The sequence below is a fragment of the Schistocerca serialis genome, chromosome 3, assembly GCF_023864345.2.
Source record: "Schistocerca serialis cubense isolate TAMUIC-IGC-003099 chromosome 3, iqSchSeri2.2, whole genome shotgun sequence".
Taxonomy (NCBI): Eukaryota; Metazoa; Arthropoda; class Insecta; order Orthoptera; family Acrididae; genus Schistocerca; species Schistocerca serialis.
In genome coordinates, this window is record NC_064640.1 from 681,975,679 (window position 1) to 681,992,987 (window position 17,309).

At 38.2% G+C, this 17,309-nt stretch overlaps 1 protein-coding gene across 2 annotated transcripts in view; it reads right to left on the reverse strand.

Moving 5' to 3' along the window:
• The window catches only part of LOC126470564 (GTPase-activating protein and VPS9 domain-containing protein 1), a 366,100-nt gene that overhangs the window by 202,858 nt on the left and 145,933 nt on the right, over nt 1-17,309 (reverse strand). For both annotated transcript variants that reach the window (XM_050098503.1, XM_050098502.1), the window contains exon 12: nt 1,842-1,994. In XM_050098503.1, coding sequence (XP_049954460.1) covers nt 1,842-1,994 — 153 coding nt within the window. The remainder of the gene's footprint in view (nt 1-1,841; nt 1,995-17,309) is intronic.

The following is a 17,309-nucleotide window of genomic DNA, read 5'->3' on the forward strand; positions in this document are numbered from 1 at the left end:
CACAGGCACCCTTTTATCTGCAGAATATTCTGGAAATATTTTTCTAACACTCTCATTCCAAATCTGGCAATCATAAAATGATTTACTTTTTCAAGTTCTTTGCAGGCAGCTAAATAGGAAGATGAAGGCTCTTCTTTTAAAGCACCAACAATTAAATCTGCAATGTAACAGCCACAAGTGTCTGTAGTTTTGTCAACTGAAATTCAGATGATGGTATCCTTGATATTATTGCATATTTCTTCGAGAACATCTACGTAAATTGTCAATATGTAATTTTTACGCAATGTTGATTCATCTGGTATATTTTGATTCAAGCAATATTTGCACAGGAAGCCTTTGAGGATAGGGTTTGTAAGTTTGTGAAGAGGAATATTGCTTGGAATGAATGCTTCACATAGATCTATGTGAAACCAACTTTTTTGGTTACCTTAGGACAAACCCTGCTACTGCAACTTGCTGTTGTCAGAAGTTGCTGTCATGGTACTTTCTTCTGCAATGCTGCGATATGAAGACTTGTCTTGATACGCTGGTCTATTTGAAACTTTTTTTGCATGAAGCACAAACTTGACACTATAAAACAATTCCGCGATACATAAATGTTCCAGGATGGTAACTATACATGAAACAACGTTCACTGTTTTGGGCGGTATGACGCACAACACATTACATACTAGATGTCGTAAACACCTTAACTGTGTACAAGTAAATAGAAAACTAAACTGAAGCAATGGACACGCGTACAGTATGACAGCGAAGGAGATTAACCAGGGGTGCAGGTGCAGGAGCTTGGACTCTGTCTACCTGTTCCTGTTTCTATTCTGTAATGATTTCGCTAGGCAGATGCCTCTCGGTTAGCGATTACATGCAGTTCTAGGTCACGGTCAATCTGTGAGATTATCAAAACTAGATCGAGCTAGAGACTGCCTGTCTAAATTTTTAAAATATTGTAAAACTACAGCGAAAATATGCATCGCCCCTAGTTTTTTGTTAAGATACGCAATAACCTGTGAAAAAGGAGTCAAACATGCAAATGCATATAATCCGATCTCCACTGATAACACTCTTATCTCAAAACATGAGTAATTATTGAAACGCCAAACTAAACCACCACCTGTCTACATGAAGTGAAGAAAACAAGTGTGAATATCAAAAATCAAACAATAGGTTTTAGTTTGTACAATCATCAAATAAATCACAAATTCAGAAAACTTGACAAATATGCCTATTCCGTAATGAGTACCCAAGTCATATTCACATAAGCATTTTTTCAAATGTCTATACAAGTTTTCTACAGGTGAATCAAAGCAAATGAAAATCTGAAACAGCTGACTAGTTTCCAGAGGTATAATCAGTTTGGCCCTGAAATTGTATTGCCAATAATGTACCACAAAAGAACAGCTATGAACATTTATCACTTGAGCTCTATGGATTCAAAATATGTGTGTGCACAAATTTAACAGAATAAGTGCAGGTGTGGCACTGGTAAAACTGGCCATACATTTGCCATAATTCTCAACTGACCACAGCTTAGCAAATTTCTCAAGAACAGTTGGTAATAACACAAGTAAAAAATGTATGGAGAATTGTTTGCTTGCAGTATTTGTACTCTGGATATTTTGACACAAACAGCTGTGAGTTCTTACCGGCATTTTTTCAAAATACTCACCTTTCTCATTCTTTATCTCTCACTCCAATCATAGTAAAACATGTTGCCCTTCTGTAACTGTCTTTTATCCATATCTGATGCCTGGATATTGTCTCTTTCCATTTCCATTTATCAGTGACACCCAAATTGTTATTTTAGTGTCTACAAATACTTCACTTTTTTAATGGTAACGTACCTGATATATTAGGTGTTCCTCGACCAGACACATTTGCAGATACCATATCTGATAAGTTATCATTCTGATCTTCGTTTTCCAACTCCAGTGATGAAGCAACACTATGATTGGAAGCAGCTTCTGACACGGCTTCAAGATTATCACTTGTGTTACCTAGAATAGACGAATAAGAAAAAGTGAACCTGCTGCAGCAATTAACAACATAAAACATGTGCCTTTTACCCATTGTTATTGTTCTGTTTTGTTTTTGTTTTACATAGCAATAAAATAACTTAATTTCCAAATGTACAGGGCATGGATTACTGATAGACTATACAAAATTGTAAAGTACTGATCTATACTAATAATAAAACTGTAAAACTGGTGTGTCTATCCGTTTGAACACACTAATCAGCAGAACTACTTAATGAATTATCAAGGGGTTTTCACGGATACCTTGAGCATAGCTTGGGGCAATGTATAGGTTTATTTAATCAAAATCTGATTTGTCTGAACACCTTAATCACCAAAACCACCAAACAAAAATGTCGGACTTGGTGGTCTAGTGGTAAAGCACGTGCCTGGGACCTGGGAGGTCATAGGGAGAATCTGAAACAGCTGACTACTTTCGAGAGGCATAATCAGTTTGGCCCTGAAGTTGTATTGCCAATAATGTACCACAAAAGAACAGCTTGGACCACGGATTTTTGAGTCTTCATTTTAACTTCAGATTCACCTCTCAAAAAAGTGAGGAGTCACCAGAAATGACACATAGTTCAGATACGACTAACTGTACTTATTCTTTCCACAGTTTGACATGCAAGTTACTGAAGTGGTGTCCTGGTGTCCAATTGACCCACATCAAATAATAATTATAATTATCATTACCACTAAATAAATTTTCTTGAAGTTTTCACAGGTAACTTGAGCATAGCTTGGAACAACATATTGGAACGAGAAAAAAATTATCACAATTTAAAGTGTAATTTAAGTGCTGTGATCATATTGTTGCAAATACAGACTAATACTGAATTTACTTGGCTAGAATACATGGATTTACTGATTTCGCTTTGTGTATTAAAAACTTAACAACATTGCTTTGCTCTTTTCAATAGTTTCGTTTATATTATTTGCTAGAAAAAGCAGATTTATTATGTTCCCTTTGTGAGTTGGCTGCCTATTTGTTAGGTGTACATTGTGATTTAGATTTTGTCTGCAAATAAAAATGCCTAAACAACAATCAACTACCTCTGCATAACCTGAATAGTTACAAGACAGGACTATGCAGTCTCAAGAATCCAATGAAGATCGTGAGGCAACACTTGTTACAGCTCGAGAACATCTGGCTTTACTCACTCTTTGGAAGCTCCTTACAAAAGCAAGGCGTGATGTAAATCTGATCGAGAGCATTACGTATTGCCCCCCCCCCCCCCCCTTTTGCTCACACAGGCTTGAAGTTGCTTCTCTGTAATGTAACATTACAGAAGCAGAATTATTTATGGTAAGTGGGTCAAGTGAGCAACTTTTTATACCCAAATCACACTGATTCCTAATGATTTACCATTTCCCTTAAATGCGTAGAGCTCGCAATGAAATTATGTTACGCCATTACCATAAATAAAGCACAATTGTAGACACTGTGTGTTGCAGGCGTGGCCCTTGGTGTCAGTTGCTTTTCGCAAGGCCAGCTCTATGTGGCTCTCTCCCATGTTAGTGAAGCAAGCAAGCAAGCTCTTTGATCATGTCCCCAATCATATTACTTCAAATGCTGCATACAAAGAAGCTTTAGACAAAAATAAATTCCACAGATATAAAATCTCGAACACAGCTTTAAATAAATACCTGTGCAATACAAGGTTTCTCAGCTGGTATAATATAAAATACTGACCATTTCTTTTCCATAAGATAAGATACTTTTATTATAAAAGCTGTTCTATGCAGACAATTTTACTTTCAATCTTTAACTAAATTCTTGGAGATGACTTAATGAAGTTGTGACCAGTCACCGCAAGAATTTATAACCTTTTGTTGGATTTCATACTTAGTTACATATAAAAGGCCATTCTAAAAAGTAATGCCTCTGAATTTTTACTGTGAAAACTTTTAAAGCTTTTTAAAAATAACAAACATAATTAACATTCCACATCCTTCTTTTTCATGTCTCCATACATATTTCACAATAGACATCCTGGAGACAAACACATTTCTCTTAAAAGAGACCAATTTGTTGATACCATCACTGTAGAATGTTTGACTTTGTTGATGGACCCACAATTTCACCCCTTCTTTTCAGATGGGGCCAAGTTGGAGGATGATCAATGACAGTGAACCCAAGGTGTCAGATTGTTACAGATGTCACAGTGCTCATGTGTGGTCTGGCATTGTTCCATGTGTGGATGAACACTTTGAATTCAAAACTTGATTACAGTACATTGTTTCTCATGCACCGAAATAGTCATGTTACACACTGCTATATACACTACAATTCAGGGCCCTCTAGTGGCAGAGGGCTGCAAATATGTAGAAATAAAGAATAAAGATGTATAATGTTAATAATGTTTTAAGGTTTTTAACTGACTTTCAATCAGCGACTGATGTATAATACAAAATTTTTAAAAACACAGCCCTCACAGTCACAAACACAATTAAGTTGTGACCTAGGTTTCCGTGTCACAAGGGACACCTTCTTCGGACAAAATTAAAACTAAACGTTACAGCATAACGTACCAAAAAAATACGAAAGCTGTGGTCATACCTGACAGCATTAGATAGAATTAAAATGAAATGCAACAGAGGTGCAAGCCACTAAGGACTGCCATATGTCCTCTGCTACAGTCAACACAATGTTTGTGCTGCAAGTTCGCCAGATGTCGTTACTGTAGGTGTACACATATTCTTCAATGACAATTGTACGACGTAAAATTAAAAGGGGGGCACAATCAGTAAATTCTGCAGTCGGTTTATAAGCTATAAAAGGCATTACAGCAATAAAAACCACTGAAATAAAACCTGACAAATGGTAGATTGTTAAAAAGGAAAAAGTTAAGAGCCAGTACTTGACATATGCTCAAGTGGCGATATTTTAGATAATGACATAAATAATAAACAGCTTTCTAATTACACAGAATAATATAAAAATTATAAAACAAATAGCTAAAGAAGGTCAATGAATGAAAATAGACTGCTGTACATAATCAGCGCCCTCTGTTGGCGCTAACGGCAGAACGCTGCATAGGTGAGAAGTGGTTAGAGGAATGTGACCGCCAGAAGGCCCACTCATATCCTGTGGCACGCCATTCCAAGAAAATAATGATAAAACTCTGTACTATGGCATGAGGAAGATTATCTAGTTAATGAAGTATATTATATAAATAGAGAAGGAACCAGGAAACACTAGCATACTGTGCACAACGTATGAAAACAAAGTAAACATGTAAAGCACTCTATACTAGGTGAAACTATCAGAAAGATATATAAAAACAGAGGTGCTCAGTGATTAAAGTAGAGCAAACAAAGCAAAGTAGGCATTGGGCATGAAATCGTTCTGCCAATTAAGCACTTTCCTTGGCTCTTGTTTTTTCGCTTTATAAATTTCAAGCTCTTCTAACAAGTTAAGAGCACAGCCTTTTCCCACCCTATGGAGAATATGCATACTATTCTCAATGTTCCCTATAGAATGACCAGTTTCAGATACATGCTATCCCAAAGCAGTTTTGTTCCTTGTCTGTGAATGTTCTTCAAGTCTGAGATTAAAAGAGCAGCCCATCTGACCGATATAATACTTGTCACAGTTACTACAATCAATCTTGTATACTCCAGAGCCATCAAATTTGTCATACATTCTTTTCAGTTTGTTTTACTCGCAGTTTTAGGGCGTTGTTAACCTGAAAGCCAAATTTACATCACTTTTCCTTAGATATTTTTGTATTTACAGGGACATTTTGCCGTCAAATTTCATAGGAATGGTTTTCATTCTGTCTTTACTGGTTCTATTTTGTGTGTGTGTGTGTGTGTGTGTGTGTGTGTGTGTGTGTCCGCTGTTTGTTATATGTTTCTTTAGCCTACTGTATTGCCATAGAATATGTTTTTCCAAAGATGGGATCAGGAAGTTTCCTTACACTTATTTTTGTAATTTTTTCATTGTAGATAATCTGAAGATGCCTACCACAAACAAAATGTGAAATTGAAATTTGAAAATTAAACCTCTGCCACCAAGACTGGATTTTTCTCTCATATAAATTTCAACTTGATATCTTTATCCACTGGTGAGGAAAAGGGGATGGACAACAAAGTTACCCTAATAGAATTCCATTTTTACATACTGAGGTACGGAACCTTAAAAAAAATCAATATTTACTGGTTTCATACAAAATAAAATTTTAGTGTTTGACTGTCTAACATATATAAATAAGTTGCAGAGTTAGGTCAGAACTCTTTTCCAGTTATCTATAGCTATAGCAGCAGAAATAGTATCCTGTTGACATTCACTAAATAAAGGGGCCCCATTTTGAAACACAATTAGGTCACTGTGACTACCTCACACACAAAGTATAAGAAACATAATACTTAAGTGTAAGAAGGTAAAGCATTAAATTCACTGTACCTGAAATAAAATAAAGACCAATAACATCTATGGATATTGTGTCACACTGCCTCATGACCTACAAAAGTAAAGCTGACATGTACCTGAAGGTTGGATTTATTACCACAATGCGGTACTAGGCAAGGTCCTGTTGAAGGTGGGATTCCGTTGCCTTATTCCTATCTTTCAACTGACTTATCCAACCAGTTGTAGGGGACTTGCAATTTAAGTTGGACTCTGAACCACAGTGCAACTCGACATTTTTCATATCAACAAAAATAAACATTGACAGAGGTGAAAGAAACGATGAGCGACAGACAAAAATCCTAAAACTGGCAGTGGATTGAATTTGAGTCCTTTTCATCTGTAGTCTGACTGTTAACAACTGAGCCACCAAACCACACATATATGGAACAATATCTCTTGCTCAACCTTCAGTAACACCACTGTCCAAAATACAACTATTTTGTCAGTTGGGTCATTCCATGTCAATTCAAGCAATTTGAGAAAATGTTCCAGCTGATAGTCCCAGATTTGGCTGAAATTTACCACACCAATGCTACCAAGTGTGGAACACTCATGTACAAAATTTTAAGTTACCCTGCCAATTAGTTTCAGAATTATGGCTTGTGAAAGAAAGTGGCGTGACCCGGAAATTGCAACCCGCATCTGGCAATCTATCTTCAGACCCAACTTCAGGTCTTAATAACTTTGGAACTATTCCGCACAGTCCAGTGAAATTTTTACAACCCAGTAACATCCACTTAGAGTACACACACTATGAATCAAAACACCAACAACATATTTCTGAGGGAAAATAAAAAATTCCAAAATGTGATTAAAAAAATGTAATACGTTAAAAGGCATATATTGTAGGTGCCCTCTATGCCAAATATAATTCACTCAAATAGGTTTTTTCTTTTTTTTGTGGTAAGATTAATGTGGCCTAAACACACACAGAACTCATCATCCCCATATCAGCCACAAAAACTGAGTTACATGGCCACAAAAATACAAAAATTTGAAAAATTACCTGAAAAAAACATGGATTTTCAAAGAGTGGTAGCAGAAAAGGGACAAGTCATATCCAAGCCAAATTTCAAACACTGCATAAGTAGACCATAATATAATATGTGGCAAAATTTCAACTTGTTATTGCAAGGTATTTGTGTACAATAAAAGTTGACAGAGATGTATTTGGTTACGTTTCTTTTAACATGATTTAGCAAGTAATAGTGATGATGCAGACAGCTTGTTTCACATAAAGCTGGAGCAATTGTTGGGAACCATTAGGCAACAGAAAGTTAAACAATGGTAGTTTTCAGGGACAGAATTGTTAGGCAGGAACAACAAAGGAAACAAGCAACAATAACAGGTTATTCGTGTTTTTAAGATTCTAGTTCAGACTGGTCAGTACTGTTGTGGAAAGTCAGTATGGAGACAGAAGAGCGTACTAGTGGTGCTTTTGTTCAAACAAGTTGCAGTATTGGTAGAGCACAAGCATCTGAATGTCATAAAACAACATATGGAACAAAATGTGGCATTCGTTTTGTATTGTATGATCTGGATGAATCGGACCAAGATTTGTTGCTATGGAGATCCGGGATACACCCTGTGGGCACAAGAAGTACAGTTCCAGGAAACTTTAGTATTTGTTATCATCATATGAAACTGTTTCTGGATAAGTATTCTTTCCTACAAAGAAGTTGTTTTGATCCATTTCGGATTCATAAGAAGACAGTGAAGTGTAGCCTCAGAGAAATTGATATAAAATCAGTATTGAAAAAGAATCAGTGCATGGGACTTAACATGAAACCAGGACAAAAGTTATGTTCCAGGTGTGTTAAACTGCTAAAAAATAAAGAATATTCTGATAATTTACATGACAGTGACGAAGAGTATCAGCCACCTACAACCACAGCAGATGAGCAATTAAATACTTCAGTGACTGCTCTTGGTTTGTCTCCCATGAAGACACACAAAGTTGCAAAAAGAGACAGGCCCAGCTATGGTAGAAGAAAACTACAAGAAGCTCAAATGGAATTAATACACAAAATAGCTGACACACTAATGGTTGGAGAGGAGGAACTATCTGCTCCAAAGGAACAGATATCATGCCAGAAATGCTCTGATCTGGACAAAATTGTGAATGATTTGAAAGAAAAATGTGCCATATCCACACGCCAGAAAACGTAGCTATTCTTACCCTTGCACCTTCCAGCTGGTCTATTGACTATACTGCAAAGGAATTCAATGTTTCTACATATATGGTAAAGCAAGCTAGGAAAATAAAAGCAACCCAAGGAGTGCTTCCACAAACAAGATGAAATTATAGTAATACTAGACTTTCCTGAAAATTATGCATTTATAGTTCAAGATGCCATCCAACGATATCATTGGGACAACAGTCAAGCAACTCTCCAGCCATTTGTGATTTACTATAGAGGTGAATCAAGTGATGTGTCTGTCAATGAACCTGTGCGTTTTTAGTGACTGTTTAATTCATGATGCCATTGCAGTTCATGCCCACATTCGCACTGTCATGGCATATGCGAAAAACAAGCTGCCTCACATACATTTTGCGAAATACTTCAGTGATGGGGCAGCTAGTCAGTACAAAAACTGTAAAAATCTCAAAAATTTATGCATGCATTACCAGGATTCTCAGATTCAGGCAGAATGGAATTTTTTTGCAACAAGTCATGGTAAAAATGTATGTGATGGTATTGGTGCTACCATTAAGCGCATGGCATCACGAGTTAGTCTCCAGCACCCTACAGAAGGTGACATTCTAACAGCTCTTCAATTATTTACCCGGGTACAGAAAAATATCTCTGGCATACATGTTTCAAAAGATGAGGTGAAATCAGTCGAAGAGTTGCTAAAAAGCAGACTAGAACATGTTAAAACTGTTGCAGGCACAAGGAGCCATCATCACTTCTCTCCAGCAGACTCTGACAATGTGCAGATGAGCAGACTGTCCTGTTATAACTATAGGTTCATGCACAACATGTCTCTTCACAGTGTGTCTGACTCAGGATTCAGAAGCAAAAGCAGCAACATACAACCAGGGTGTTATGTAATTGCTGTTTATGATGACAAATGGTACTTAGGATGTGTTGCAGAGTGCTGTGAAGCAGAAGGTGATGTATTTGTGAACTTCATGGCACCAGCAGGACCAGAAAGATCATTTCATTGGCCATGTTTGGCAGACAGGTGTTGGATTCCTTTTGAACGTATTCTTATGACAGTTCCAGTTCCTACCACAGTGTCAGAAAGACAGTACAATTTGCCTCTCAATGTACAGAGTACAGTAGCTAAAGTGTGGGAGAACTTCTGTTCGAAGCACAATCTACTGGTTTTTAGCAGTTAAGGTGCAGTAAACATTAATGATAGGTTGTGTTAATCTGTCTATATGTTGTTGCTTAATGATTAAACAGTTGTGAGAGAGGATAAGAAGAGGCAGAACAGTTTACGATACGTTTTTACAAAATTGTGTTGTGGAACAACGGCCACATCACCAAATACATCTGTCAGCATCCACTGTACACAAATGTCTTGCAATAACATACTGAAATTTTGAGATATATATCATTATGGTCCACTTATGCAGTGTGTGAAATTTGGCTTGGATACCGCTTGTCCCTTTTGTGCTACCACACTTCGAAAATCCTTGTTTTTCAGGTAATTTTTCAAATTTTTGTATTTTCGTGTGCATGTAACTCAGTTTTTGTGACTGATATGGGCATGATGAGTTATGCGTGTGTTTAGGCCACATTAAGCTTACCACAAAAACATTTATACCCTTTCTGAGTGAATTATATTTGGCATAGAGGGCATCTACAATATGTACCTTTTAACGTATTACATTTTTTTAATCACATTTTGGAATTTTTTATTTCCCATCAGAAATATGTTGTTGGTGTTTTGATTCATGGAGTGTGTTCTCTAAATGGATGTTACTGGGTTTGAAAAATTTCACTGGACTGTGTGGAATAGTTCCGAAGTTATTAAGACCTGAAGTTGGGTCTGAAGATATATTGCCAGATGCAGGTTGCAATTTCCGGGTCACACCACCTTCTTTCACAATTCATAATTCTGGAACTAATTGGCAGGGGAAACTAATACTTTGTACATGAGTGTTCCACACATGGTAGAATTAGTGTACTGAATTTCAGTCAAATCTAAGACTATGAGCTGGAGCCCCTGGTTGAACTGACGTGGAATGACCCAGTTAACAAATTGCCAGATGTGAAGCATCTTCTCTTTATGATGATGATGATGATGATGATGATGATGATGATGATGATTGATTGATTGATGATGTTGAAAGGATGTACTGAGCAAGCTGTATATGAGAAATGGTGGAGTTGAGAATTTCAATTTAGTTCATGGAAAGAGAAAATATAAAATTTTAACAAACAAAGCATGAAAAGGGGAATAAAGATGACTAAAAAATTAAGAGTCACAGGCAGTGCAAAATGAGAGTAGTTATATGAGAAATTCAAAGTTGTGGAAGCATGCATGTCTAAGGGAATGAGAGAAGCTGCATATTGGAAAATTAAAGAAACTTTGGAAGATACGAGAAGTACCTGTATAAGTACCAAGAGCTGATATGGTACAATGGTACACTGGTACCAAGAAAAGAAGTGGGAGTGGAAAGGGTAGGAATATACAGAAGGGCTATAATAAGGAAAGAATCTTGAAGAAAATGGTGTGAGAATGGAAGAAAATAAAATGAGGGATTTGATACTGTGAGACAAATTTGACAGAGTGCTAAAAGACCTAAGCTGAAAGAAAGGCATACTCAGCAGACATTCCCTTAGAATTATTGAAATCCTTAAGAGAACCACCATGAGGAACTATTTCATCTGATATGGAAGGTATATAAGACAGGTGAAATACTGTCTTACTACAAGAAGAATGTAAAAATGCCAGTTCCAAAGAAACCAGATGCTGACAACTGAATATTACTGAACCATAAGCTAACTCAAATAATTTGCAGAATAAATGGAAGTACTGGTAGACTCTGTCTGTAGGAAGGTCTGTTTGGATTCTGGAAAAAATGAATAAACATTTGAGGCAATACTGACCCTATGACTTACCTCAGAAGACACAAAAAAAAAGCTACAATTACAGCTTTTGTAAATTTAAGAAAGCTTTTAACAATATTGACTGCAAAATACTCTCCAAAATTCTGAAGATAGCAGGTATAAAAAACTGGTAGCAAAAGATTATCCTCAAGTTATTCAGAGGCCAGACTAGGGTTCTAAGAGTGAAACGAGATGAAAGGAAAACATTAGTTGAGAAGCGAGCCTATCCCCGATGTTATTCAATATGTACATTGAGCAAGTAGTAGTGAAACGAGGGCAATAGAGTGCAGTCAAATTAAATCAGGCAATGCAGAGGCAAATAGATAGGAAATGAGACATTAAAATTAGTAGATAAGTTTTGCTATTTGGGCAGTGCAATAACGAACGATGGCCAAAGTAAAGAAGGTTACATTTTATGACTGACAATAGCAAGAAAATCATTTCTGAACAAAGAAATATTTTAATAAATATAAATTAAGTATTAGGGAGTGTTTTCTGAGAGCATTTGTATAGAGTGTAGCCTTGTATAGAAGCGAATCATGGATGATAAACATTTCAGCCTAGAACAGAAGTTTCTGAAATATTATGCAACCAAAGAATGCTGGAGATGAGATGGGTAAAATGGAAACCAATGAGAGGTACTGAATTGAACTGGGGAGAAAACAAACACAACTGGATTAACAGAAGAGATCTATTGATAAGATACATCCTCAAGCATCAAGGAATCATCAGTTTGATAATGAAGGGAAGTGTGTGTGTGTGTGTGTGTGTGTGTGTGTGTGTGTGTGTGTGTGTAGGACATCCATGCTTTCCATCTCTGTTCATGAATGTAAACCCATTAGTTTGGAATTCAGTGTATTCTTTTCTGTTAATGAGGACAGAGGACCTTTCACACTATGATACCACTTCTGCATTTAATGTCACATTTTGTACAAGGATGTCATCTTACAACACTCATCCAAGACTAGACAGTGAGCTATTAATACTCACGGTATAAAGCCTGTCTTTTAAAGGACAAAGGACTTTTTATTGATGATAACAAATGGTGAACTAAAGCAGTTATCATAAATTTTAATAGTGTTAATTCTCTCTCTTTTCCTTAGTTCCTAGCTCACAGAAAATGGAAGAAAGGGAATAACACTGCATCTAGCAACTGCTTGGGCAGTACTGTATTCCTTGTTGTATAGATGTAAATAAGTCAAATATGCATACAGGCAGCACCTGTTGAGTGTGGGTGCAAGGGAAATAGTTGCAAATAGTTGCAGTTGCATCGGTGATGGTCTATAGGCTCTAGGCTGCTGCCCTGAACTGCAGTGGCATTGAGAGGCACCTGAGATAAAAGCTAAGGAATCTCTGGTGTCTATAGTGACACCTTGGATCTCTGATATCACAGCACCTTCCCATACACTCAATGTGGTCAGCCTACCTGAGTATGAATGGCTAACAGTGGCAGGGTCACAAATCTCTTAATGGAAAGCAAAAAGTGATAAATGACTAAAACACTGCCCCCTTATGCATAACAAATGGGATCAAAGTTTCGTCCAATACTGAATGTACACCTAAGCCAGCATTGGGTGCCTCGTCTTGTTAGGACTGGAACTGATTATCCTGATAGGTCCAAACAAGTTCAAAAGGTGGACTTACCAAGTTCAAAAGGTGGATTTACAGTTCATTAGGAGCTCCAGCATTAGGTAGCTGCAGCCCCTTGGTGTTTCCCCAAGTATTGAGAAGGAAGGACAGTGTCTGCTCTGTATTCTGAACAGGTGATCTTGTTCAATATGTTGAGGAAACTTTGCCTGTTGCCATGGGATGCACTGAGTACATCCAGCTGAAAACTGCAACGCCCACTGGCACCAATTATGCCTACTGCTTGGGTTCTCAGGTTGTCATCAATCCCTACAGGTTGCTATCACGGACCTGTGATTTGGAACTGAGTGGAAGGCCTACACCAGATTGAGAATTGTAGGACCCTTCTTAGCACATCAGGAGTGCATTACATATAGGAAAGAGCTACTAATTTACTAGAGTATATGGTGCAAATGTGGGTTTTGTACTGCCATCACTATATTTTGGGCAGTACTGAATTAAAAGCAGCTCCAATGCTGCTGTGTGTGGGGCAAGGAGGCAGGCAGGCACAGTGCTGATATGTAAGATCACAAGCTAGGCTGTTTGTACACTGCAAGGTGGTTAGGCAATATTTCTACAACATGGAGAGACAGGGGTGTTGATTTGAACATGGTTGGAAGTAACGTACCGGCACAACAAGTATGCTATTAACCTCTACAAATTTGTTCTGATTCTAGTACATTTATGCTCAGTATGGCAGCAACCTCCATGACATGTGATTGACGCAAGTCGACATCATGTTATGGGCCAGCTGGCAGCTGATGCTGGTCTGAACAGCCAGATCCACCAGACCAGCTCATGATTCTAAGTCTGCACTTGTAGTCATACAAAAGATGAGCCCCAAGCTCCACAGCAGCACCAAACTTCTGTCTTGGAGGGCAGCAGTTTGCAGCCAGAGCGGTACTGCCACTATCAGTACCAGGGCAATCTTCTAGCCCAGCAGCAGCACGCGCTTTTAAGAATCAAGCAGATGTACATGTCATGCGGACTGCTCACTCAGGGATGATGATGATGATTATGATTATGATGATGATGATGATGATGATGATGATGATGATGATGATGAGTCCCATACTCCTTTACAGAGCATAGGGGAGCGATGCGGGAGACCCGCGCCTCAGGGATACACAATACTAACTCAGGTATATGCTTCTGAATGGGGTAAACACTGTGAGCAAAACTGGATGCGGATGTCAAAAGGACAGCCTGCCACCATGACCTTCCGACAGCATCGGCACCAATGCTTGACCACGCACCTGCAGAGGGCATATCAAGGGGCATTGTAGCACTTTGACATTGTAACTAAAGATGAAATAAAATATGTAGTATCTTGCAGTAGAGTTTTCCCAGCCACCCCTGGCCAGCACCACAATTTCCACCATCTGCCACTCCATCATCTCTACCCCATAGTGGCAACCCCATTCACCCCATGTTGTTACAGAATTGTGTCAGAACTACTTGTAGACCTTGTCTGATGACTACTGCCAGCACAATCGACCTCCACACAGCACTGCTTCACAATCACAACCTGCAGTTTCATCAAACAGTGGGGTGAATGAGAAAACTATTGGTTTCTGTGATTTTTTCCATTTTATGTGTAGAGAGCACGGAGTTTAAGCAAGTGATGCATATGGATTTGAGGCTTATGTTTGTACAGACAGGGGAACCGGCTGATATTTTGCAATTCCATGGCAATACTAAGGAGTATTGAGATTCTTGAAGTTTTCCCGGTGTACTGAATACTGTATGAGGTTTCAAGACTGCAGCAGGACCATGTTGACTCCTTGCCACAATATTTTGGCTGGCAACTGTCTGGCCGTCTTCAGGTGAGTGTCCATCACCGGAGACTGCTAGTTAACAGTGTCGGCTTTATAACAAAACTTTGCGCGGAAATGCACGCGCATTGGTGACTGTCGCAGGAGCATCCTCTATCTAAATCTGTGGCCTCTGCATATACTGTTCTACCTGTGGTGCGTAGGCACCTACGTAAAGGTGAAACTACATGTTCATCCTCTGACAAATGTGTGCTCATATCGCTAAAAACAAACGTCAGATGTGTCATTATGAATAAAATGTTTTCTCTTTGAAGATATTAAAGAGATCAGCAGGTCCCTATGCATTGTCCAGCTGAATGCCACCATCCCAATTAATAAGATTTTGTGCTAGACATATTTCCACAGATTCTTTAATTACTGAATCCCAAAAGTATTTAGCTGGGGCCAAGACTTTTGTGGCAGAATAATCCATAGAGTGTCATGTGGTAAAACAACGCTCAGCTACGGCCGACTCACTGGACAAGAAAGGCAGGTGTGGTGCTCATGTTCAACGCACCTTTCATGTACTCTGCATATTGTCCGACCTATGTAAGCTTTGCCTTACTGGCCAGGAAATTTGTACATTCTGGAAATTTCAATGCACCTAATATGGATGCAGAGGAGGAATGTAGTATAGAGGGAATAGTGAAGGGTAAAAAGCACATATATTTATCAGACTCAAGGGTGTATGTGTCAGTGGCAAGTATGGACCTCATGGATCAGAGGTGATTAAACCCTCGTGGAGTTGGAGATAGTACAGTGGAATCTTTGGCTTTAGCAATGGTAGATTTTCAGGGGAGATGCAGTGTTTTAAGCAATGTGTAGAAGTGGTGAAATGGGAAAGTGATAGTTATTGCATGATCATAGGACTAGACTTTCTGATAATGCAGCATGCCACAACTGACCTTAGGCGACATATAGTTGAACTTACACATGGGATAACATTCCAGTTAGGTGAGACAGTCACCAGTGAAGTACGGATGCAAGGTGCATCAGTTTCAAGGGACAAACGACTTGAATCGCAGTCAACAACAATTAGGATTATTTTGCATGTTATTGTGCCACAAGTTACCGGGATGTTGGTCTGTGTAAATATGGGACCTGAATGGCCTGTTAATGCAATGTGCTTGGTAGAACCACTGGCAGGAAATGATGTATTAGACACATCATATTGTGTTGTAAGGAGAAGCACAGCACACGTACAAGAGGAAATGGATGGGAAAGTAGTGCCTGTGAATTTACATAATTTTGGTGCTGATGGGAGTACAGCTCACCAAAGGAATGCTGTTAGCCAGATGATGTGAGTATGGACTCAGTGTTCATCAGGGTAGTGTGCAAACTGCCAATAAAACTGTATTTCATACGGAGCTGGAACATCTTAGAGGTACGGTCAGTTTAGAAATGGAGAAATTATTGTTTGAATTTGAGGATTTTTTTTTCCTTAAGAGCCTTTACTAGCAACGCCTGTAACACAGCATCATATCCCTACAGGACTAGGGTTGCCAATATATTTTAGACCTTCCTGTGTACCACACAGTTTGCAATCAATATTAGAAGAATTTATTGATCAACAGCTAGTGGGTGGGGTAACAGAGTGAAACACTAGTACATGGAGTGCAGCTGTGGGACCAAATATATAGATTCTGTTGTGACTATAGACATCTTAACAGCAAAGCCATAACTGTTGCATATCCAGTCTTGAAAATCATTGAAACTATTGACAGTTTGGGGCACCGTAAATTCTTCTTAACCTTACATCTAAGGAGGCTTCATTAGATAGAAGTATACCCAAGGACAGTCCAAAAACAGCATTTTTGGTGGATGGCATTGGGTTAAAAAAGGCTCTAGCAACATTTCAACATTTGCTGCATGGAGTACTGAGGGGACTGAAACCTTGTAGGGGGATGGTTTACTTAGACGATATAACTGTTTTTATGAATGATATGGCGGCACATAAGCAACATTTGCAAAGGGTTTTTAGAAGATTAAAAGCAGCAAATTTAACATTAGGGATGGAAAGATGCCATTTTGCACTGGAAGAAGTTATGTATTTAGGGCATGTATATTAGCACTGAAGGAGTCAAGACAAATCCAACATTGATACAAGTAGTATGACAATTTTCAATTTCTCATAATACCAAAAAGTTAAATTTTTTAAGGTTAGGGATTTATTATAGAAAATTCATACAAGGATTTGCAGATATAATGGAAACACTTAACTGTTAATAAAAGTGGGGGCAAAGTTGGAATGGACAAAAGAATGCCAAAGTGTATTTGAAGAGTTAGAGAAAGTATTGACATCAAGCCCAGCTTTAATTTTTCTGGGCTGTGAGAAAAGGTTTTTGTCAGCCAACAATAATCAAGATACAGGGTG